Here is a 22,544-nt window from a genome sequence, read left to right as displayed (position 1 = left end):
GGTGATTTTTAACCCCTTCTCTTTCTCTCCCATGTACGTGCTAGTATTTGGTAAGCTCTGTTTCTCTGAGAATTTATCAATCTTTCTGTTCTCTCAAGAAAGTCAAAATAGGGCTGTTCCTCATGCATTTGGGTTCTTCAGCCTTGTTCTCCAGAGCAGCCAGGACCTGTGGATTTCTGTCTCACCTCTGATCCTCCTCATGTAAGTAGGGTCTGGAATATCTCTCCTTAACAGAATTCACTGACTGTGTGCAATGTGTTTGTTTCCCCAGGGCACTCTGTGTGGAGGAGTTGAACAATTTGACTGCTGCCTTCGCAGAAGCATTTACAAAAATAAATTTGAAATTACATATGTGGGACCAAGCCAGGTAAGAGAATATCCAATGAGGTAATGTCTCTTGATGAAAAGGGGATGCTTGCTAAAAGTAGACGTGTTTGGAGTTCTGCACCTATGGTTTGTTTATAGCAACTTGGTGGGAAAGGCATAGGGGATATTCCAGTGACAGGGTCAAGGCTGGCTGGAAATTGGCTAGGAGCAAAGAGAATGGAGTTTACTTCCTAGCTTGTGAATTTGTGGGGGGTACCTCCATGCCAAATGCAGGCTCCTTAAGTGGTTTAACTTCAGCCAACTTTACCTCGTTCAAAATCAGGTAGTAAGGGTGAGCTAGGAGTCTAGGCACCCCCCTCTAGTCAGTGGAGAGAGAGCAGGACTCTCAGAGGGTGGCTTATCCTCGGGGGCCTAAGTAGTCCTCCAGTTAAACTAGAAACTTCTAAATGGCAGAAGTGAGAATCCCACACTGCTACTACAGTTGTCATCCCATACAAAAGGAATGGTGAGGTTTCTTTAAAAAGCAGAGTAAAATGATGTGAGAGGACATCTAAATACCCAAGTATCATCTGTTGCATAATCTTCCATGGCAAAGAAGTCTGAGTTCTTCGTCTGTGCATGGCCTTATACAGGATTTTCCCACTTTCTCTAGGTCATTGTGAAGAACCTCTCAACAGGAACTCGAGTTGTGTTGAAATCCCAGTATGGTTATGAGATTGATGAGGTGAAGATCTTGGGGAAAGACAGATATCTGGTGGCCCATACCTCAGACACATTATTGCTGGGTGACATCAGCTCCAACAAGCTCAGTGAGGTACTGGAAAATCTGTGGCATTTTTTGAGTGTCTTAACTTTGTAACTCAAAGGATATGTTTTCTGCGTGGGAACAATACATCTATTTTCAAAGAATCATAGAATAATTCAGGTTGGAAGGGGCCTTGGGAGGTCTTTTATCTAACTTCCTACCCAAAGGAAGGTTAATATTAAATTCAGATGTCATTGCTCAGATCCCACAGTCCCTCTGGTCCCCCGTTTCAATGCTTTACTCTCCTTGCAGGGGAAAGCTTTTCTCCTAAGTCTCTTTGGAATTGCTGTTTTAATTTATAACTGTTTCTCACCCTTTCACTGTGCATCTGCCAAAAAAAAAGCCTGGCATCACCTTATTAGAGGTCTCTTAAGCCTTCCCTTCTCCAGGCTGAAGAAGCCCAATTCCTTCAGCCTCTCTTCGCAGTCCAAGTGCTTCAGCCCCAACCATCTTGATGGCACTCTGCTAAACTCTCTCCAGTTTGTCAATGTCTTTCTTGTACTGGGGGGCCCAAAACTAGATGCTGTACATATGTACATTCCAGATGTGAGTGTATGAATCTTAGTGTGTTTTTAAATAAAAACAAACAAAACCAAACCAAAACAAAATAAAACACCATTCATGACTGCAGTATCACAGCTTATGCCAGTATCATTTCTGGTACCAAACAATTCATGCAAAACTGTCCATAACATCAGCCTCACAGTGCACTGAGTGCTGAGCGTATGTGCCAAGCCTGGAGAATGTGGGCAGTAGGTTAGTGTCTGATAAAAGTATTAAATAGGCTTCAGGACATATTTGCTTTGTTCACACAGGTATATACTTTTAATCAGGCTAATGATGTGTTTATCAACCTAGCCGGGAGCAGGAGCTCCTGACTACAGATTTGAGTTGGAGTATACTGATACTTGGTAATCCAACTGAAAATCTGGCCAGAATAAATCTCCCAGGTTTCTTTACATCATACTGCACAGAGAAGTTTTTCTTTCAGTTGCACAGCTATACTCACTTCTTATAAAGAATAGGGTTGTGAGTAGTCCCTTTGCCATCACGCTGTCTCACTGGAGTTTGTTGAAGCAGTGACTTGGAACTCTTGCTCAAGGAGTGAAGAGGACAGCTGCAGCTTTGGCTTTCAGTTTTCTGCCTCTCTGACCACTTACCTGTTGTCATCACAGTAACCATTGTATTATCCAGTGCTCTTCTCAAATTCCAAATCATTTGGTCCCCCACTGGCACTATGCTGACCAGTCATTGCTAACATGACCCCAAAAAAGAAGGGTTTCAGCTACATGTGGTGTGGAGATTCTGCCCCCACAAATGGTAGCACTGATCACTGATTCTGTGGAGAAGACTTATGGAGGCAAAGGGACTGTTGGGGTGCTTTTTATAATAAAGTTAGTCTAAGGAAGGTGGAGAAGTGCCTGTGAAAGAGTAGGCTAGAGGGAGTACATAAAGGCCCCTTGTCCAGAAGGCAATAAGATTCTACACAAAGAGAACAGGAGTCTGAAGCAGAGGTTAAAAAAAGGAGAGGGAAGTGAGGAGCTTGCAAGCTGGGAATGACTGAACAACAGTGTTGACAGCTGAAGTGCTGGAACATGATCCCTTCTGCAGTGTACTTTTTGCTATCTGTTGTGGGGGTTGAGAGCTGGACAGTGGACCACAATGCCTGCAACCTGGTTCCCTGCAGGAGCTGTCAGGCTGGCATTTTCTCACTTGATGCCTTGCTTTGTAGGTAGCCTGGCAAGGATCTGGAGGGAATGAGAGGTTCTTCTTCGACAATGAGAATGTAAGTTGGATGGGACAGGATGCTACCCATGAATGGTGAGTAAAGCTGTGTGTGCACCAGCAGAAAAAGTGTGAACTGCACTACTGGAAAACCCTGTTTCTCAGCAGTTTCCTGGACTTCCCTTCTCCATGCAGATTGTGATCTGCTTCCTCCCCATACTTGCCTTTTCCACATGCCAGGTACAGAACAAACTTAGTGTGTGGACTGTCAAGTTATACAAGTCATAACATATAGGAGAGAGGAGCAATAAAAGAGCAACAGCTAGAGAGGATGTTGGAGATACAGAATACAGCTGTCACAGTGACAGCTTGGCTCCTGCAGGACTGATAGGCCCAGAACTAAAATCCGCAACCCTGAGGAAAAGCTGGCAGTCACAATAGGAAGCCAAGGACAATTCCTTACTCATCCCAGAGGGTTTGAATATAGACTTGTGTGCAGCAGAGTTCTTTTCTGCACACCTCACTGGTGTGTTTACCTGGCTTTTCTGTAAGAGCGTATTCCCCTCTCACCTTCAGGTCTGCATGATCTTTAATGCTGGAGAGCTGACACTGGTGGAATATGGAAGCAATGACATCCTGGGTTCTGTCCGCACAGAGTTCATGAACCCTCATCTTGTCAGGTAAGTGTTACACCTGCTTGTGTGGCCAGCACAGGCATTTTGTGAGAGTGACCTCAAATATATACACTTGGAAGTGTCCCACTCTGTGTAATGCGGCCCCCAGACACTGGGACCTGAGTAATCTGCTTCTGACAGTGCGCAATGGTGGGGTTTAATTGCTCGGTTACATCTAATGGTTGTAAAGTTTTAGAAGCACAAGAGCCCATTTTCCTCTGATACATGCTTATTGAAGGCTGCCTTGGCTGTTGCTGAAGAGGACCCTCCTGTGCATGTACTCAGGGATCTCTGCATCCAGCTGGTCCTAGTACAGCATTATCAGGGACTCTAGATGCCAGCAGGACCTCCTCTGTCCCTCTGAAATACCATACTCCATTTTCTGATTCGAGAGAAGGGAGGATCATGGGCTGCTCGGAGGTGGAAGCAGCCTAACTAATTTGCTATTGGGGACCCTGGTTCTAAAGGGGCAGCTTCTGGAGTGAAGCCGTGAATCAGAAAGGTTTGTTCTCACTTGAGGCCGCTGTAGATACTGTGCAAGAGTCACAGGTCAGAGACCTGCAAGAGGCTCCATGTGCCTGGGGAAACTACAGGCAAGACTGGAAGGGACTACGTGATTCAGTCCTGTGAATTTAGAGCGTAGTAAAGGTAATGGTCATCATTCCCTTCAAATAATAGTGTCCGTGTCAACGAGAGACGGCAGAGAGCCGTGGAGAACAAGAGACTGGCTTATCTGATAGACATCAAGACTATAGCAACAGGTGAGTGTAAACCTCCCTCCCCTGTATTTTGCCAGTCTTCCTGATCCCTTTGCATTTTCTGTGCCAGGCAGCATATCCCTGAAGGTCCTCATTGCATTCACTCTACCAGGGAGCAGATTCCTGAAGGCCCCCTTCGCGTTCACTCTGCCTGGCAGGAGACCAGTAGAGGCCAGGCTGTCCTGCTTTTGGCAGGTTGGCTGCCTGGAGTGGACACAGGTGTGGGGTGGCTGTGACTGTGACCTGGACCTGAGATTCTGTGCAGTTCAGCATGATGGTATTGCTGCCTGCACTGCTTGTAATCTGTGCATGCTCACAGAAGGGTGGAGGGAGTTCCTGCTGTTGATAAGGCATCAAGATAAAATGTCACTGCAGTCTGCTTTTCGTGTTACAGTGTGTTTGCCAGGGGGTCCTGCCCTAATTGGGTCCCAGGCACCTGATCCCCACAGGACAGCATTGAATGTTCAGCACTTTGAGACACATTAGGTACTTAGACTGTTTCTTCTTTCTTTCCTTCCCAAGTGGACCTTGTTGGTGGCTACAACACTGGCACTATCAGCCATGACAGCAAGATTGATTGGCTGGAGCTGAGTGAAACAGGCCACAAACTACTCTTCAGGGACAAGAAGATGAGGGTGAGGCAGGCACATTGTGGGGAGTGTGGCAAGGTGGCATGCCTGGGGAGAGGTAAAGACAGATATGCCTGAATGGAGGGAGGGAGGTGAGAAACACATTTGAAGTGCTGGTAATTTTTTGACCACTTCCTTGAGAAAGATAGATGATGTTCAGATTGCATGAGCTGGCAATATTGCACGTTTGGTCTTAAGTCATAGCTAATTCTGAAGCTAGTTACTACACATTTTGCTCCATCTCGTCACACCTGAAAATGAAAATCATAGACTCTTCTGTTGTGAGGTGGAGACAAGTGGGTTAATCTCAGGATTAGGACCCTAATGTTGCACTTAAACATGTAAATTAAAAAAAAGGTGTTCTCTCCAACAGCTTGGCTTATATCTGTAAGATGAACTTTAAAACACCATAGTCACAAACAAATAGCTTGTTCGATATGGCCCTTGGCTTGTGCTGATTCCCAGACCATGACTGAATGTTGTCTGGGAGAGTACTAGTAAACCCAGGACAAAACTATGCCCAAAATCACGGTAATGGTCTCACACTACAGATTATGATGTGCAGCTACTCACCTCATGTCCTAGCCATGTTTAGTTTAATTGTACACATACAGCTGAAGAAGCTTACTGCAGCAGGCAAGAAGATGTGTTTATCAGTATTACTGTTCCACTCAGTTCGCTATCAAGCCTTCTTCACTTTTAGGAATGTAAGACTCCTTGACTGCTTGACTTCATTTGCTCCTCTTGTGACAAGAGGGTCCTGAGAAGAGAACATGACCTTCTTGACAATGGTGTAATTCACATCCAGAATTTCTATGCAGGTGACCTAGATGCTGTGGCAGACCCCAGCTATAGCACTGCAGCTCATCACATGATGGTTTTAATTGCTCGAGTTCAGATCCCATTGGGGGCTGTCAGTCTGCAGTAGAATATTTCCATGTTGGCTGTACCTCTCTCCTTAGTCCAAGGATGGGTGAAGTATTATGTTCATATGTGCATATGTGTTGAAACCCCTGAGAACTTTCTGAGCCTCATCTCAGAAGAAACTCTGAATTCACCCCTTACATTTCAGACAGGAACCCCAGGCTTCTTCACTGAGCTGCTCTTCCATCATTTTTGGCAGCTTGACCCCTAAGATTGCATCATAGATTGTAGGAGGGTGTAAAGATACCTTCTTGCCTGGGAATAACAGATCTCCAACTAACTACCTGTCTGCTTGTCACTCACACATAGGCTGACTCATTGCTGCCAAGCTTTACAGCTAGCCACTAGAGCACTCAATTTTGTAGCCAAAGATTGCAGTGCATGCATCTGCCACCTGACAAACTCTTTAACACAGACTTCTCTCACAAGGAGGTGCTGGAGGTAGTCTTTCTCGCACAAAGACTGTAGTTCTGATTCTGGGCCATCACAGAGCAAGGACTCCTACAAGTACTTTGTGATTCCAGAGAAATAGAAGGAGCAGCCCAATGTGGATTTGCAAAAAATGTAATTCCTGCATCTGCATTAGGGTGCCTCTCTAATCAAGACCCTTTTAACTCTCAAAAGGAGGATTGTTCCATGTCCCCAGCTCTTTAGGATACTACTTTCACATATCAGTCAAGAATGACCTTCACTACAAAGGAGACTGAATCACTGCCAGAAGTGAGGGCTTCTGTTTGGGCTCTGCTGCACTGATACTCTTCAGAAAAGTACCAACAGTGATTGCAGCCTACACCAGATGAAACAGGCTTCTATTTGGAAGTGATATGTACATTTTCACAAAACTGTATATGTCCTATCATGGGAGAAGAGAGAACTTTCCCAGCAGTGTATCTTTTTACATTTATTTCTGCAGTCTTGTTCAGTTTATATTTGGTTCCTCTAATTTACTGTCTCAGCAAGAGACAGTGGCATCATCAAGATTGCTGTTGCCTCTTCTGGCTCCTTTTCAGGCCTCTCAAGAGGCTACATAGACAGCTCCTTCATTAAATACTGCCACCAGCCTAAATCAGACAGTACCATGATTCTCCTAAGCTATGTTTGTACCTAATTCTCCAGCCAGTTTGGTACAGACTGAAATGGGGACTTTCTTGTTCTCTTTTGACTGGTATGTCATGAGACTAGCACAATTCTCTCTTCTTTTTCTCTTTCTCATCTTTGCTAGGTGAGGGCGATTATGACAAGGAGCAGAGACAGCCTAGGACTTTTAAGTTACAAGCCATCATACATCTTTGTTATGCCATGTGTCAGGTTACACCTTCCAAATTGTCAGGTTTGTTTCAGGGCAGCATATTCTGCAAACAAATAGACTCTCACCTTATTGGCAACAGTTCTTGCAATAGGACTCTACCTGGGATGGACAGTTCAGCCCAGAATTGCAGGGGAAGGCCCTTCTTGGTCCCCCAGTTTGTTTGCATGAAGGACTGAAGAGACCATTCTCCTGTTCCAGCTCTGCAACTGAGAGGGAACTGAAACAGCACAAGACATATTCTGGTTTATATACTCACGTGCCTAGCAATAAGGAAGGCAGGATCTGAGCATGCTGCTTAAAATGCTGCAAGAGTTAAAAAAGGTCTTAAGGTTTGGATAGTAATGTGTGTAAATAACAGTGTGGGAGTTCGGGCTACTTATCTTAGAAAAAGTCTGATTCCTTGTTGGCAATACCTGTTTACAAGATGTTTGGTCTGATGTTCCTGCCATGTTCATGTGAGCTAGCAGCCCAGCCACAAGCCCAGCTGAGCCTTTTTCTCCTCTTCCCCCCTCTAGTTGCAGCTCTATGACATTGAAAGCAGCACCAAGACTACCATTTTGAACTATTGCTCCTACGTGCAGTGGGTCCCAGGCAGTGATGTGGTGGTGGCTCAGAACAGAAACAGCCTCTGCATTTGGTATAACATTGATGCTCCAGAGCGAGTCACCATGTTTCCTCTGAAGGTAAAACTCTGGAGACTTTTATTACCTCCAGCAGTTTCTGTTACTTCTTGCTCATGTGTGTGGGAATTGTCAGGGTGGTATTGCAGAAGGGAGACAGAAGGGAACTGCTAGTTTCTTCTGGACAAACTATGAGCTCATCTGTCAACTTTGTGGCAGGCATTTCTGGCAGAAGATGGAGATAGTTTATATAGCAAGGAGTTGCTCAGTGCCTTTTTCCTTCCCTCTGGTGAGATAAGGATGGTGTCTGCTCAGTGTGAGCTCTTTCAGCAGAACTTTAATCAGCAGAGCTGTCGCAGTGCTGTCCTCACAGCCCTGCTACCCCACATACTTCAGGAGAACATGGGAGTGTTGATAGCTGGTACTCTTTCCAGGGGGATATTGTAGACTTGGAACGGAATGATGGAAAGACTGAAGTGATAGTATCTGAAGGGGTGAACACCGTGTCCTACACCCTGGACGAAGGCCTCATAGAGTTTGGAACTGCCATTGATGATGGCGATTATCACAGGTAAGTGCTAGATACACCACATGGTGATAGCAGGTAGCCCACTTCACATAACAGACATCTGAGAGTCAGTAATCCATGAGCTACAGCAGCACACAGCTTTCCATACAAAGTTGAAGTTTAGGTGCTGAGCATGATGTTGGTGCCAGGTCTGGCTATAATGCACAACAGAGTCCTTTAGGAGTGAATATGCAGCTTTTTCATCCTCACAGCATTGTGTTTTCAAACTCGGGGGCACAAGAGACTGGCCAGTCTGGTCCCATTGACACTGATAGAAATTCACTGAAGGCAGTTTTCACTTAACTGCAGTGAATCAGTGTGTCTTCCGTAGCAGCCAGATGTGAAGTCACACTCAGGTGCTTTTGCCACTGCCCCTCCAGGGATAGTGACAGTGTCATGGAAACATTCAGGAGCTGTGCAGAGTAAAAACTGACTGCCTGAAGCAGTCATGGTAGCCACCTCGGCACTGCTGACATTGTTATAGAGTTTTAAAATTGACCGGGGGGAAAATGTCACATGTTCAGAGCACTGTTACCACTTGAGAGACTTCTTTGCGCCAGGAACTTGCTTCAGACACAACTCTTCAGACTTGCCCCACACTGCTACAGCCACCTGCTGATCATATGCCTCTAAGTACCTTAGCCCAGATAGGGATCACCTAGATCTCTGAATTTTTCCCTGATATGTCAAGCCCTGTGTTACACAATCCTCTTCAGAACTGGTCACACACAGCTTGCTTTGTTTTCAGTGCAACTCTTGTTAGGAAGCTCCTGTCAGCCTAGGATTGTCCTCAGAGAGCTCTTCTGTTCTGTTACTGAAAGTCTGCAAATCTCTCTCAAGGGCTACTGCATTTTTGGAGACACTGGAAATGTCTGCAGAGACTGAAGCCATGTGGAAGACTCTAAGCAGGCTGGCTTTGGAAGCTAGACAGCTTCACATTGCAGAGAGGTACAGGAAGCATCTATAACATCTTTCTGGCTTAAACACTGTCTTTGCTGAATCCCTCACAGAAACCAGGGTCTGACTAAAGATGTGACCTTTTTGTGCGGCCTGGAAGATTCACTGCATTGGAGAATTAAGTGTTCTCTATTCCAAGCAATGACTTTGCCCTTTCATCCTGGACAGTAATGCTAGAACTGGGGACAAGAAGACATCACTTTCTTGCATAAATTTTTGCTGATGGCAACCCAAAGCAGTGTATAGCAAGGCTTCAGGGAGCTGACAGGCATTGACAAGCTCAGCGCATCTCTGAAGCCTGGGGAAGTGAAGCATGAGCACTGGTCCTGTCCATGGCTTCTCCCATGAAGCAGGGCTAGAGGTCACATCTGAACATGGGTCTTGGCAAAATCCTTCTCCTGAAGCAGGGCTACTCCACCTCTCGAGCTTACAGAGCTGGGTCTGCTACCCAGGTTCTTATTTTCTTTTCTTGGACCGAAAGTGGGCAACAAAACTCAGTTATTGACTAGCTGCTTTGTTCTTTCCAGGTGCTTTGCAGCTCTGGGCAACATGGCAAAGGCTCAATTTCTGCATGAAACCAATACCATTGCTGACCAGGCAGCTCAAGAGCATGTAAGTCAAACTTTTTCTGCTGTGCAGGGCAGCTGCTTTCCTGTAAACACTTGCATACACATTACCTTCTGTGTCCATGCTCACCAGTATCCTGCTACAGACCAATACGTGGTCATGTAGAAACTGCTGACATAATCTTTCATCCACGCCTGCCAGGTCCCTCCTCTGGCTAGCCATTTCATATTGCTCCTGTCTTGTCACTTCTGTGATTCTTTTCTGTCTTCTTTAGTTTCTGTAATGACACAGACTCCACCTGCAATCACCTCCCTTGTATCACTCCAGAGCCTGTTCTTTCACTCAGCAAACTGATTGAACTAACTGATGTTGTCTGCAGGGTGGTGATGGTACAGATCATTATCTGGTGCGAGCCCGTTTGGCCATGCTAGACAAGAACTACAAGCTGGCAGAGATGATCTTCCTGGAACAAGTGAGTAAAGGAATAAGGAGCCGAAAAGGTCTCATTTATTTCTAAGCAGAAAGGGTTGTGCCCTGGTGTGAAAGAGAAAAGGAAGAGGTTGCTTATTCCTTGGAGAAGAGTTTTTGCCCTGAAATAGAAGGAGGTATTTCTTGTTCCAAGGTGTAGGATTGCCTTGAGGTGCATGAAGAGGGTGAGGGAGGGTATATATCTATGTAAAGGGGATGTTACACTTTTTCAAGTGTTTTCTGCGCATCTAACCCTGCCCACTATGAGAGCCCAATGGCAATGTATCTGCTAAATGGAGCCTTCAGGTTGACACTTTTCTCTCTGACACAGAATGCCACAGAGGAGGCCATGGACATGTACCAGGAGCTGCACATGTGGGATGAATGCATTGTGGTTGCCGAGGCGAAGGTACAGAATATAGCTGTGCTGGACTGTGGGCTGGGCTTGCTTGATAAGTCTTCTGGCTGGGAGTCCGTTCAAGGTCTGGGTTCTCTTCACCTGCCCTATCAGGACCTCACTTCTGCTTGGAGGGGCTTGCACTGCTATAAGTATGGACCTGGGTGAATAGTGAGGGAGAAAAGCTACTGAAATTGGTTTAGGAGTATCTAGGGCTTTGAAAAAGAATGGATGATGCAGTGGTACTCAGGGCTGGCACTGCGGTTTCTGCTAACTGGGCAGCAAAGGATCTGGTGCCATGAACTAGCTGTTCAGAGCCTGCAGGATGAGCAGGACAACATCTTGCCTTGCTCAGGTCAACCAACGCTGCATTTCTCTACAGGGACACCCAATGCTGGATAAGTTGCGTCGGGGTTACTACCAGTGGCTGCTGGATACCCAGCAGGAAGAGAAGGCTGGGGAGGTGCAAGAGGGACAGGGCGACTACCTGGCAGCCATCAGCTTATACCTGCGGGCAGGGCTGCCAGCCAAAGCAGCACGGCTGGCCATGAGCAGGGATGAGCTCCTGACCAATGGGGATGTCATCAATAGGATCTCCACGGCACTGATCAGAGGGGAACTGTATGAACAGGTGAGTGGCCCACCCCACTTCTTTGTGGCATCAAAGCTCTTACCCCGTCCTCTGCATCTGTGAGATACAGGGGGACTGAGCTGGAAAGTAGCAGATGTAATTCTGTGTTGATAAATTTGCAGTTAATGTTTGGGAGGAAATCCTAACTGCATCCATTATACATGGGTGGGGTCTAGAATTACTGTTATTAGTCAGGAAAAAGATCACGACTCATTGGCAACCTGTCTCCGAAACCTCAGCTGAGTGTTCAGTCATAGCCAAGGAGGCCCTTGGGAAGACAGGAACCAACAGGAAAGGAGTTGTGAATCAAATAGAAAAATTGATATAACTGTGAAAATGTACAGTGCTTCATCATAGTAGAATAAAAAATGATGGTACAGCTTTCATATAAAGATAGTCTAAATGGAAAAGCTAAGAAGAACAAAGGAGGTTATGAAGACAATCTGTAGAACCATGAATATCGTTGTCATGGTTTAACCCCAGCCAGCAACTAAGCACCACGCAGCCGCTCACTTACTCCTCCCCCACCCCCAGTGGGATGGGGGGAGAAAATTGGGAAAAGAAGTAAAACTTGTGGGCCGAGATAAGAACGGTTTAATAAAACAGAAAAGAAGAAACTAATAACAATAATGATAACACTAATAAAATTACAACAGTAATAATAAAAGGATTGGAATATACAAATGATGCACAGTGCAATTGCTCACCACCCGCCGATCAATGCCCAGTTAGTCCCCGAGCGGCAATCCCCCCCTCCTCCACTCCCCCCAATTTATATAGTAGATGTGACGTCACAGGGTATGGAATACCCCGTTGGCCACTTTGGGTCAGCTGCCCTGACTGTGTCCCATCCCAACTTCTTTTGTCCCTCCAGCTTTCTTGCTCACTGGGCATGAGAAGCTGAGAAATCCTCGACTTTAGACTGCACATTACTTAGGAACCACTGAAAACATCAGTTATCAACATTTTTCTCATACTGAACTCAAAACATAGCACTGTACCAGCTACTAGGAAGACAATTAACTCTATCCCAGCTGAAACCAGGACAATCGTAAAAGGGAAGTGATTCTTCTCTCTCTCTAATAACATAAAAAATTAGTAACTACTTATTATTAGGTGATGGTTTTAAAACAAAGTGTGTTTTTCACACAGCACATAATCATGTTAATGTAAAAAAGCAGTGCTGAGTCTGACCAGTGTACAGCTTGGTATCCTGGCCAACAGTTGCCTCTTGCAGATGTTTAAGAAAGGAATGTAAAGAACAGGGCAGACAAATATAGGGTGCTAATTCCCCTGGTGTACTTTCATAGTTTCCAGCAGTTTACAGACTATAGTGTACCTGAACTGTTTTATGTTTAAGAGCTCTTGATAGATTTTTCTTCCATGAGCTTGTCAAATTATTGCTTGAACCACCTGTACTTTTTGATCTACAATGTTGGCTATGAGTTACCCAGTTCAGTTATGTGTGTGGAAAAAAAACAGTTCTTTTTGCTGGCCTATTTTATGTGCTCTGCTTAAATTACATTTCTCCAGTCTCACTTTGCCTTCGGCATTTTCTGACCATTTTATTTTGACCCAAGAGAATTTTGTGCTTTTCCAAACCTGTCACCTTTTCTTAAGCCTTCAGTTGAAAGAGTAACTGTGGAACTCATTGCTGCCAGATGTTTTGTTACCAAAAGTATGAATGGTCCAAAAGTGGTTAGACAAATCATGGAGGTAGACTCTGTCAAAAGCCATTAAATGTGATGATGTGAGAGCATCATGATGGAAACTCAGGAAGCTTCTGTGATGCAGATTGTCAGAGACGGATAGATAGAATGGAGGAAAGGCTGGTATATACTTGCTGTGTTCTTACAACCTTTCTCTAGACATGTGCTTTCGCCACCATTCAAATACTGAAGGGAATGAATCTTCGGTCTGCCAGGATGGCCTTTCTTATATTATGTTCAAAGTTCAACAAGCTTTGAACCTCATCCCACCCTCTTGGCCACCATCCTTTCCTACAGGGTAAAAACCTGCTGCAAGAGGCTGAGTTTCCCCCTTCACTACTCATGCCCACGGCTCCCATATGATCATCTGTACAGCGGAGCTCCAAGGGACCATGGTCATAGAAAAGGCTGTTGCTGCACCAGCTACTGTGCAGAAAATGGAGGTTGTCTCAAAAACTCTTACCTTGTTAGAAAGTGGTACCCCAGAAAAATACTTGGGGTATGTCAGTTGGCAGAGAGGACAATGGTTTCAGCACATGCAGTCTTTCCTAGAAGTTCCCTTTATCCCCATGCTCTTGATTAGTGGGGAAGACATAGCTGATGGAGAAGTCTGTGTGGCAGGACTGACAAGCTCTGTACATGGGACTGGTAGGGTACATGATGGTGTGGGGAGATAGTGGCTCTGGAAACTGGCAGCTTGTATTTGTCATTAGGCTGGAGACCTGTTTGAGAAGGTCGGGAACCCACGGAAGGCGCTGGAGTGCTATTGCAAGGGCAGTGCCTTCCTGAAAGGTATTGTGCTAAATATGTTCCTCCCCCCATCAATCCCCAGCAGGAGCCTGGGTACTCTGGCCTGGTGGCAACATGAGCTATTGCCCTGGAGCCCAGAGATGCCTACATGCTCTGAAGCTTCCATGTGTAATCTCATTCAATGTATGTATTTTCACAAAGTTATACTTGCACACACAGTCCCAGAACAGCATCCTCTTCCCAAGGCCTTGATTGTGCTAATTGCACCAGCATGGATTTGGTCCAGCTTTCCACAGAGTCCAGATTGCTGTGTAGCCTGTTGGAGCTGGAGTGGATTAGACAGTCACCGTCCCCCTCCCTCTGTGCCCTATCCAAGTCACATGTTCACCTCACAGTTCTGCTTTCTTGCTGGATTCAGTGTAACAGCTATCATGTCCCCTTACAGCAGTGGAACTGGCTCGCCTGGCATTTCCCGCAGAAGTTGTGAAGCTGGAGGAGGCCTGGGGAGACCATCTGGTGCAGCAGAAACAGCTGGATGCTGCTATTAACCATTATATCGAAGCCAGGTGGGGGCAGGTGATGGCTGTATAACCAGCAGCAGTATAACCTGGCAAGCTATGAAGTTGATACGGTTTGCTTAAATCAGCAGGGGGGGTTTCTGGAGTAAGCCCCCCTCGACCCTGCCTTGCCAGTGCACCTGGTGGTTATGTGCAGTCTCTGCTGGCTGCAACCATGGATGCCTTCCGCATCTCTCCCAAGGTCTTCATCCCTGATTACTTTTCCCTGCTGTCCTAGTTCTTCATTCTTTCCCCTTAGCTTTGCCAGTTATTCAGATCCAATCACTTTGGTCTCCCTGGCTTAACGCAGCTGGAGGAGATGGCTGGTGGCTGGCTGTAAAGAGTTATGTTTTTGATGCTAGGTGCTCAATTAAGGCCATTGAGGCAGCCTTGGGAGCCCGGCAGTGGAAGAAGGCCATCTACATTTTGGACTTGCAGGACAAACAGACAGCAGCCAAATATTACCTCAGGATTGCCCAGCACTATGCAGCTTTACAGGAGTATCAGGTGAGGCCACAGACCACAGTCATTTCTGTTCTGTGTGTCCCTTGGGACTGCTGAGTATCGTCATTTCCCTACAGGTTGCAGAGGAGCTGTACATCAAAGGAGACCAGACCAAGGATGCCATTGACATGTACACACAGGCCGGGCTCTGGGAACAGGCTCACAAGGTAGAGCCAGAAGCCAAAGCTCCTGGGGACCTCACCCTGCTTCGTGAAATGTCTTTCATCAGGTGGTGGTGGTGCCTTGTGCACCAACACCTGATCAACAAGCACTCTTCCCAAAGGATGCGTGTAGGGGCATCCAGTAGCCAGCAAGAAATCAGTCCCTGGTATTGACATCCTGTCTGTGCCCTTATTTACTTCAGCATCCCTGTGTGGGTGCACCTGTGACACAAATAGCACTCTCCGGGGGGGTTGGTCCTGTGTGCTTTGATCACACTGACAAATGACTACCTATTCTCTGGAGAGCGTATAGCATATACACCTGTTTGTAACGGGAAGGAGATTGGTTTTCTCCTTCTCCTTCGCTACCATATATCAAGAAATTGCTGTGCAATGTGCTGTAGTTTCTCCCATGTGTGTTCCTTTTGGCAGCTGGCGATCAAGTGTATGAGTCAGGAAGATGTGTCTGTGCTCTATATAACCCAGGCCCAAGAGATGGAGAAGCAGGGCAAGTACAAAGAAGCAGAGAGGTGAGCATCTTCCTTGGTACTAGTCCAAGACTAAGCCCTGAAAAAATGGCTGTAGTGAGGAGGAGCCCTTTCCTGAGTGAGAATAGAGTTTGGGACTGGGGTTTGGAAAGGTCAGAGGTACTCCCTCCACACATGGAGACCTAGAGCTGATGTTTGAGTTCATAGGAAAAGAAGTCACTGACTATTAATGTATCTTTGTCCACCAGGACAGAAGGGAGGTCTCATGTAGCAAAGCTGTCTCATGTAGCAAAGGAAGTATGGCAAGGCTTTTCCCCACTGCAGAGTGCTACATCTGATCTGTCATGGTCAGCTGAGGATAAGATATGGGAAGTGGAGTGTTTCCCGTCCAGGTTACTAATGTTGCCAGGTCTAGATTAATAACAACACAATAAGGTTAGTAGGTACAGGGACAAACACAGCTGTGTATCTGATGCCATGGTACCTGACCTCAAGGATGCCCAGTACATGAAAGGGGGCATTACAGCTGGTGAAGTCACACTGGATTTTATCTTTCTGCTGGCCTATATGGGTAAGTTGAGCTGACATTGTCACGTTACCATCCCAACAGGACTGACAGCCTCAGGTTGGAGGCCAAGATGAGAACAGGTCACAGAAGCCCAGAGGCTCTCTCCAAGTCACAACTCAGGTTGACAAGTGAGGATGGAGGGAATATCTTTGCCCTACTGTGGCTGATAGCGGCATAACAGAAGGGCTGTATCTAAGCAATGTCCAGCCTTGCAGCCCGCAACAGTCATGCTGCACACTAGTCATGCCTTTTGGCAGTGTGCCCAGGACCTGACTTCAGCTGGGCAGAATGCAGGGAGACTGCAGGGACTGGTCATGTCCTCAGCTGAGCCATTTGAATGTGCTTGTGTTCCCAGGCTGTATATCACTGTGAATGAACCTGATTTGGCCATCACCATGTACAAGAAGTGCAAGATGTATGATGAGATGGTTTGCCTAGTGGCCAAGTACCACAAGGACTTACTCAGCGACACCCACCTGCACCTGGGCAAGGCGAGTGCATCTCATGGCAGGGGATCAACTAGACCAGGCAGGGACAAGAGTGTCACTAACTCTTTGCCTCTAATTGCAGGAGCTAGAGGCAGAGGGATGCTTACAGGAGGCTGAGTACCACTACCTAGAAGCTAAGGACTGGAAGGCCACAGTAAACATGTACAGAGTGAATGACATGTGGGAAGAAGCTTACAGGGTAATAACCACTTCACAGCTACCCCACTGTGCAGGGATCAGGCTTTGACTGCAGGACCCTGGTAGGAACTGCTCTGTCTCTATTCACTGCAAAATTTGAAGACTCGGCATACACCACCTAGCTTCAGCATGTGGCACCGCACTGGAGGCGCTTGCATCTGCTGCTCTGCAGCATTGTACCCCAAAAGCAGGGCTTGACCCCTAGCCTCTCTGCAGCACTGCCTTCCTCCATTCACTGCTCTGCACCTGACCACTGCACCATGTTGTACCTCAGAGGTATTGCTCTGTCCTTAGCCACACTAGCAGCCCCACCCCATCACTGCTCCCCTCTAGTGCAGACACAGATTGCCAGGGGTCACTTCTGCTGACCTAACAGCAGCATGGGCCATGCTGAGGAGGCAGCACCCTTCTTTCTGCTCTGCTGTATAAGCCTTTGTCTCACTCTACCCAGTCCAGTGGTGGCTACAGAAGGGTTCCTCAGGAGAGAACAGTTGGTTTTGGTGCTCCCTTGCAATGACAGATGTCATGTGAGAGGGGAGTCCTGGCTCAGCCTGCTGAAGATGAAATGGATGCATTGGGCTCTTCCACTTTCTTTGCTTTGGATAGGTGGCCAAGGCACATGGGGGAGCAACCTCCTATAAGCACGTGGCCTATATGTGGGCAAAGAGCCTGGGTGGAGAGGCAGCCGTGAAACTCCTCAGTAAATTTGGGCTTCTGGAGATGGCCATTGACCATGCAGCAGACAGCGGGTAAGCAGGTCTATCAGCCCAGCACTTCTATCTGCCTGACCTGAGAAAAAAGGGGTGCCCCAAGATAACTGTATGCATAATAGCTGCAGGTCCAGGATATGGCATGTCTTCCCACCCCACCTGTATGTCTTCACACAGGCATTCCACTTCCTTGACACATCCTGCTTCCTGTCCACCTGTTAGTGTCTCAAATATCAAGTCAGAGCTGGGCAGGCAAAAGCCCAGCTTGCCCTTTAGCCAGTTTGCCCTTTAGCCTCAGCGGGGTTGCCTTGTGAGAGCCTCTGAACACAGGAGGAGGTATTCCTCATGTTACATAAGTAACTGCCTGCCAGAAGAGTTTTGGCCCCACCGTGCGCCTGTCCAGCCATCTGACTGCACTGCCATTCACTGCTGCTCTCTTCCAGCTCTCCCACATCGCTAGGCTTAGGGGAGTCTTGCGACCTCCCCTTAGGGTTGAACCAAGGGCCTCTGGCACTAAGAGCAAGTGTGAAGGAGCTGAATATCCTTAGTGGGGCCTCTAAAAGCTCCTGTTCTCTGGTCAGGAACAGGAGAAATGGGCAGTGCCCACTCACTTGGGACCCTCTGTATTCCCTTCTCTCCTCTCCCAGTGTCTCGTGCTCTACTTGATATCTTGCACTTAGTGAAGGCGTTCCCTCACAGTGCATAGTCCTGCTCTCAGCCCATTTTCTCTTTCGTTGCAGGGTCTTTGAATTTGCTTTTGAACTGGCCCGCCTCTCCATGAAGCAGAAGATGCCAGAGATCCACTTAAAGTATGCCATGTTCCTAGAAGATGAGGTAATTTTACCCCCTGGAGTAGGTGGGAGTTCTCTGGTCGCTCAGGTAATTGAACAGTTGTCCTTAAGGGCTGCTGCTGCAGGCACTTTTATGGCTGCAGTCACTGCTCACCCAAAAGACTCCACAATTACAGCCCCAAGTTTCCACACACATCTTTTTTTCACAAACCGTCTCTGCCTCATGGTAATAGAGGAGGTCATGTGATGGTATCAGGGCAGGAAGGCATACAAGCAGGTTGTTTCCTCTCTCCTAGGGCAAATTTGAAGAGGCTGAAGCCGAATTTATTAAAGCTGGGAAACCTAAGGAGGCAGTGCTGATGTATGTATCGTTCCCCATCCTGGCCTACTGCATCTCCTCTCCCTGTATGATGCCAGCCTGGTTGCTTCTCCAGCATTGGTCTGCTCCTTGCCATCCTTGTTACATCTCATGTTGATTTCCCTAGGTTCGTGCATAACCAGAACTGGGATGCTGCACAGCGTGTGGCTGAAGCTCATGACCCAGACAGCGTGGCTGATGTGCTTATGGGACAGGCACGTTTTGCCTTTGAGCAGAGAGAGTTCCAGAAAGCAGAGGCCTTCCTCTTGAGAGCACAGAGACCTGAGCTGGCCATAAAGTACTACAAGGTGAGCGTAGACTGTAGCAACATCATTGCCTTCCTCACTGGACAAGAATCCAGTCTGGATGGAGGAGGAGTGAAATCCATCTCCCAGCTCTCCCTGTCAGCGTAGTAGCCAAAGAGAAACCATTTACTCAGGTGGTTCCTAGTAGAACTTAATTCTGGCCTGCTCTTAGAAGACTGAACTGGTAGAGATATCACAGCATAGCTTAGCTCTCTCACAGCTCTGGGAGGAAGTACCCTGCCAGAATTTGGATGGTCCTCAGGGATAGCACGAGTGGGTGCATTTGGAGACTGTAAGTGCCCATTCCACAGAAGTAGCTAGGATGGATGAGGACTTTTCCTCTGAGGTAGCTTGGGTGAATGGACAGACATAGGTGCCATTTTGGGGAAGGAAAGAATTGGATGGTGCTACTGTGGTTGTTTCTTCCAGTGGGTCCTCTGGCAAGATAACATGAGAGGCTAGACGTGTTATGTAATGCCAGGAGTGGGGGGCATCCTGGTGAACTGGTGAAAATTTCTCCTTCCCATTGTGCTTGTGCAGGAGGCTGGCATGTGGAGTGAAGCCCTGCGGATCTGCAAGGAATATGTCCCTAGTCGGCTAGAAGAGTTACAGGAGGAGTGTGGCAGGGAGGCTGCCAAGATGGGCTCCACGTAAGGAATGCTGTGGTCAGGTTGCAGAGAACAGACAGGTAGCTCCTCCCCTAGGCCATTGTGCTGATGCCTCACAGAGATAGCCTGCTGGGATCCCTGACATCCAGTTGTTTCCTTCTTGAGGACCCTGGAGTTCTTACTGCATAGGTTTCCTAACATCCTTCCTCCCTGCTCTGGGAGACTCCAGGCTTATTCTCACCATCCAAGGTCTCCCAGATGCCTTCTTGCCACTCACAGATCTCCGAGGTCTCTTGTACTGCCAGTGCATCTCCCCAGGGTCCTTAATCAATTCTCTCCTTAGCACTGGCTGTGTGCATTCCTTGTCACACACTCAGCCCCTTCTGAGGTGCCTGGCTTACCTCTGCTGTGCACCTCCCTGCCCATGCCCTACACAGTGTCTACAGGATTTCTGTGGCAGCATCCCAGTCTTGCTCACAGTCTACATTCCTCCCTACAGAGGAACAGAAGGGCTGCTGGAGCAGGCACGGGAGTGGGAACAGGCTGGGGAATATGCCAGGGCGGTGGACTGCTATCTGAAGGTGCGGGATCCCAGCAACGGTGTCCTGATGGAGAAGTGCTTGCTGAAGGTACAGTCAGAGGCTATGATTCCCTTCATATGCTCTGCTGTCTAGGAGGTGTCCCACAACCTGCAGTGCATCCCAGAGATATTGCAATCACTAGGTGACTGCCCTTTCTGCTTCTCCTGGTCCACGTCCGCCAGCCTTTGGGTTGTGTTCTTGTTTGTACTTTTCACTCATACCCGTGCCCTTGTACCAACTTTGGCAACAATTATGTCCTTGTCTGATCTTCCCCCATGTGAAATTAGCTGGGCTTTGCTTCTCTGAATTCCTGAAGTGGGCTGTCATTTCTTCTCCCCTTCCCCCATAGTTCAAGTGCTCCTGATTCTCAGTCTTTTAGCTGGGACTGAGCTCTTCCCAGCTTCATCCCTCTCTCAAATAGCTTTTATCACTTCTGTCAATTTCTCTTCACAGGCTGCTGAGTTGGCCATTAAATTCTTGGGTCAGTCACAGAGCCTGGAGGTGACGCGGACTGTGGCTCCTCAGCTGGTGGCAATGAAGAAATACAGTGTGGTGAGGTCTGGCTCCTGCCCCCAGACTACTGAAGAAGCAGTGACATAGGAAGGGAAAGCTCTATCCAAGGGAAAGAGGCCAGGTCATATCCTGGGGTGATGGGTGGATGGGCCTATGCAGAGTTAGGCAGCACAGCGTCTTCGAGGAGGAGGAAGGAGGGCAAGGGATCAAGTCCTGGAATAGTGTGAGAGAGCCAGGTTTTGGGAAGACACTTTCTGTTGTTTCTGTGTGCTGGTCACTTCCAACAGCAGCAGCTCCAGCCTGGGCTGCAGGGTGCCGTTGGGGTTTCATCTCTCATGGGACTGTCTCTGGCCCTGCAGGCAGCTGAACTCTACCTCAACTTGGACCTCATCCAAGAAGCTATTGACGCTTTCATCGAAGGGGAGGAATGGAGCAAAGCCAAGCGTGTGGCCAAGGAGTTGGACCCCAGGTATGCCCCAAACTTCTCAAATTATACTCTTCCTGCTCCCTCTGCCACCTCTAGAGGATCCCGTGTCCTGTCCTGCTGCCTCAGGTTCCTTGGATTCTCCCCACAGTGGCCTTGCCATGCACAACAGGGCACATTCTCCACAGCTGCCCTTCCCAAGGCATTTACCATCCTGACACTTTTCTATTGCCACACATCCCATGGAAACAGTTATCCCCTTTTGTCCCATCCCTATCCCTATCTCCCTTTCCCTTGGCATAATACTGTGCATGCATTTCCTTCTGAAAGTCCTGTGATCCCTTTCTCTGTCCTCATACATTATATTGCAAAGACCTGCCTAGGCCCTTTCTTTCCCCTCTACCTATGCTTCCAGCAGCAGGCCAGAAGACATGGCACAGCTGTAAGTCCTCTTTTTCCCAAAGTAGACAAAGTTGAATCCAGCCTCTGCACTGATGCAAGACACTATTTATCTTGCTGCCTACTAAGATTCTTTCTACCCATTAGGTCAGAGGAGTATGTGGACCAGCGTTACAAGGAGTATTTAAAGAACCAAGGAAAGGTAGATTCGGTAGGTATTTAGGATGTCTCACAGGCTAGGGAGTGATGTCAGGATCTGTGCAGATCATTGGAGCCTTCCTCATGGGGCTTTTGCCTGAATATGCCCACAGGTGAGGAGTCTGTATGTGCCTATGAGTTATGGTTTCTGTATACCAGATGGGTCACACTGGATCTGTGCTTCCATACTATAGAATGGGAGGGACTGTGTGTATGTGAAGAAAAGACCTGGGTGGGCTGATGCCTGCCTTGATGCTGGTAGGAAACCTTGCCTGCACAGTGAACTTATGGTTGTTTCCATCCCCAGCTGGTAGGAATAGATGTCATGGCTGCTTTGGATATGTATGCAGAGCAGGAGCAATGGGAGAAGTGCCTGGAGGTTGCAGCTAAACAGGTGAGTGTCTGTGTGAGTCCTCAGGAGGCAAACATGGGGTCCTGGCTCTCTCAAGCAGGGGCAGCAGGAATGAGTGGGCAGAGCAAAGCAGTCATTTCTGTGTGGAGCACAGGGGGTCACTGCAGCAGCTCAAAAACCACCTCTCCACTGTCCTCCTCTTAACTAATGAGGCCTAGAAGGGAAGCATTAGAACCCAGGAGCATATTGGGTTTAAATTTTGTGATTAATGGAGCATTGGAAAAAGCTAAATGAGTTGTTTGGGCTGGAAGTAATTGGTACCATGGAAACAGACAGACTTGCAAAAGAAAGCCTTCTTTCTACGTGTTCTTTAGAAGCCTGGTGTCAGTAGAAATGAGACATCCTTGTCGTGAAAGCAAATTTAACATTTTTTCATTTTTACTGACCTAAAACTAGCAAAATTACCTCAGCAGAATAATAAAAATAGAGAAAAGCAAAATGAAACTGTTTTACAGTGCTATTC

The 22,544-nt window shown here is 47.4% G+C and overlaps 1 protein-coding gene across 3 annotated transcripts in view; it reads left to right on the top strand.

The window, feature by feature from the left end:
* The window catches only part of IFT172 (intraflagellar transport 172), a 38,947-nt gene that overhangs the window by 8,015 nt on the left and 8,388 nt on the right, over positions 1–22,544 (top strand). For 2 of the 3 annotated variants that reach the window (XM_049818932.1, XM_049818931.1), the window contains exons 10-39: positions 272–367; positions 980–1,141; positions 2,865–2,918; positions 3,434–3,537; positions 4,210–4,292; positions 4,812–4,924; positions 7,667–7,834; positions 8,206–8,342; positions 9,180–9,287; positions 9,824–9,908; positions 10,243–10,335; positions 10,663–10,740; positions 11,111–11,359; positions 13,782–13,860; positions 14,264–14,384; positions 14,738–14,882; positions 14,957–15,046; positions 15,473–15,570; positions 16,452–16,587; positions 16,667–16,783; positions 17,389–17,531; positions 18,233–18,326; positions 18,580–18,644; positions 18,769–18,949; positions 19,487–19,596; positions 20,054–20,183; positions 20,589–20,687; positions 21,008–21,117; positions 21,619–21,682; positions 21,977–22,063. In XM_049818932.1, the coding sequence (XP_049674889.1) occupies positions 272–367; positions 980–1,141; positions 2,865–2,918; positions 3,434–3,537; positions 4,210–4,292; positions 4,812–4,924; positions 7,667–7,834; positions 8,206–8,342; positions 9,180–9,287; positions 9,824–9,908; positions 10,243–10,335; positions 10,663–10,740; positions 11,111–11,359; positions 13,782–13,860; positions 14,264–14,384; positions 14,738–14,882; positions 14,957–15,046; positions 15,473–15,570; positions 16,452–16,587; positions 16,667–16,783; positions 17,389–17,531; positions 18,233–18,326; positions 18,580–18,644; positions 18,769–18,949; positions 19,487–19,596; positions 20,054–20,183; positions 20,589–20,687; positions 21,008–21,117; positions 21,619–21,682; positions 21,977–22,063 (3,399 nt within the window). Of the gene's footprint in view, positions 1–271; positions 368–979; positions 1,142–2,864; positions 2,919–3,433; positions 3,538–4,209; positions 4,293–4,811; positions 4,925–7,666; positions 7,835–8,205; positions 8,343–9,179; positions 9,288–9,823; positions 9,909–10,242; positions 10,336–10,662; positions 10,741–11,110; positions 11,360–13,781; positions 13,861–14,263; positions 14,385–14,737; positions 14,883–14,956; positions 15,047–15,472; positions 15,571–16,451; positions 16,588–16,666; positions 16,784–17,388; positions 17,532–18,232; positions 18,327–18,579; positions 18,645–18,768; positions 18,950–19,486; positions 19,597–20,053; positions 20,184–20,588; positions 20,693–21,007; positions 21,118–21,618; positions 21,683–21,976; positions 22,064–22,544 lie in introns of all 3 variants that reach the window. The other variant, XR_007508338.1, reaches the window with a different exon arrangement.

The sequence above is a fragment of the Accipiter gentilis genome, chromosome 16 (assembly GCF_929443795.1).
Source record: "Accipiter gentilis chromosome 16, bAccGen1.1, whole genome shotgun sequence".
Taxonomy (NCBI): Eukaryota; Metazoa; Chordata; class Aves; order Accipitriformes; family Accipitridae; genus Astur; species Astur gentilis.
Note: the sequence above shows the minus strand (reverse complement) of the source record. Positions and strands in the feature narration are given on the sequence as shown.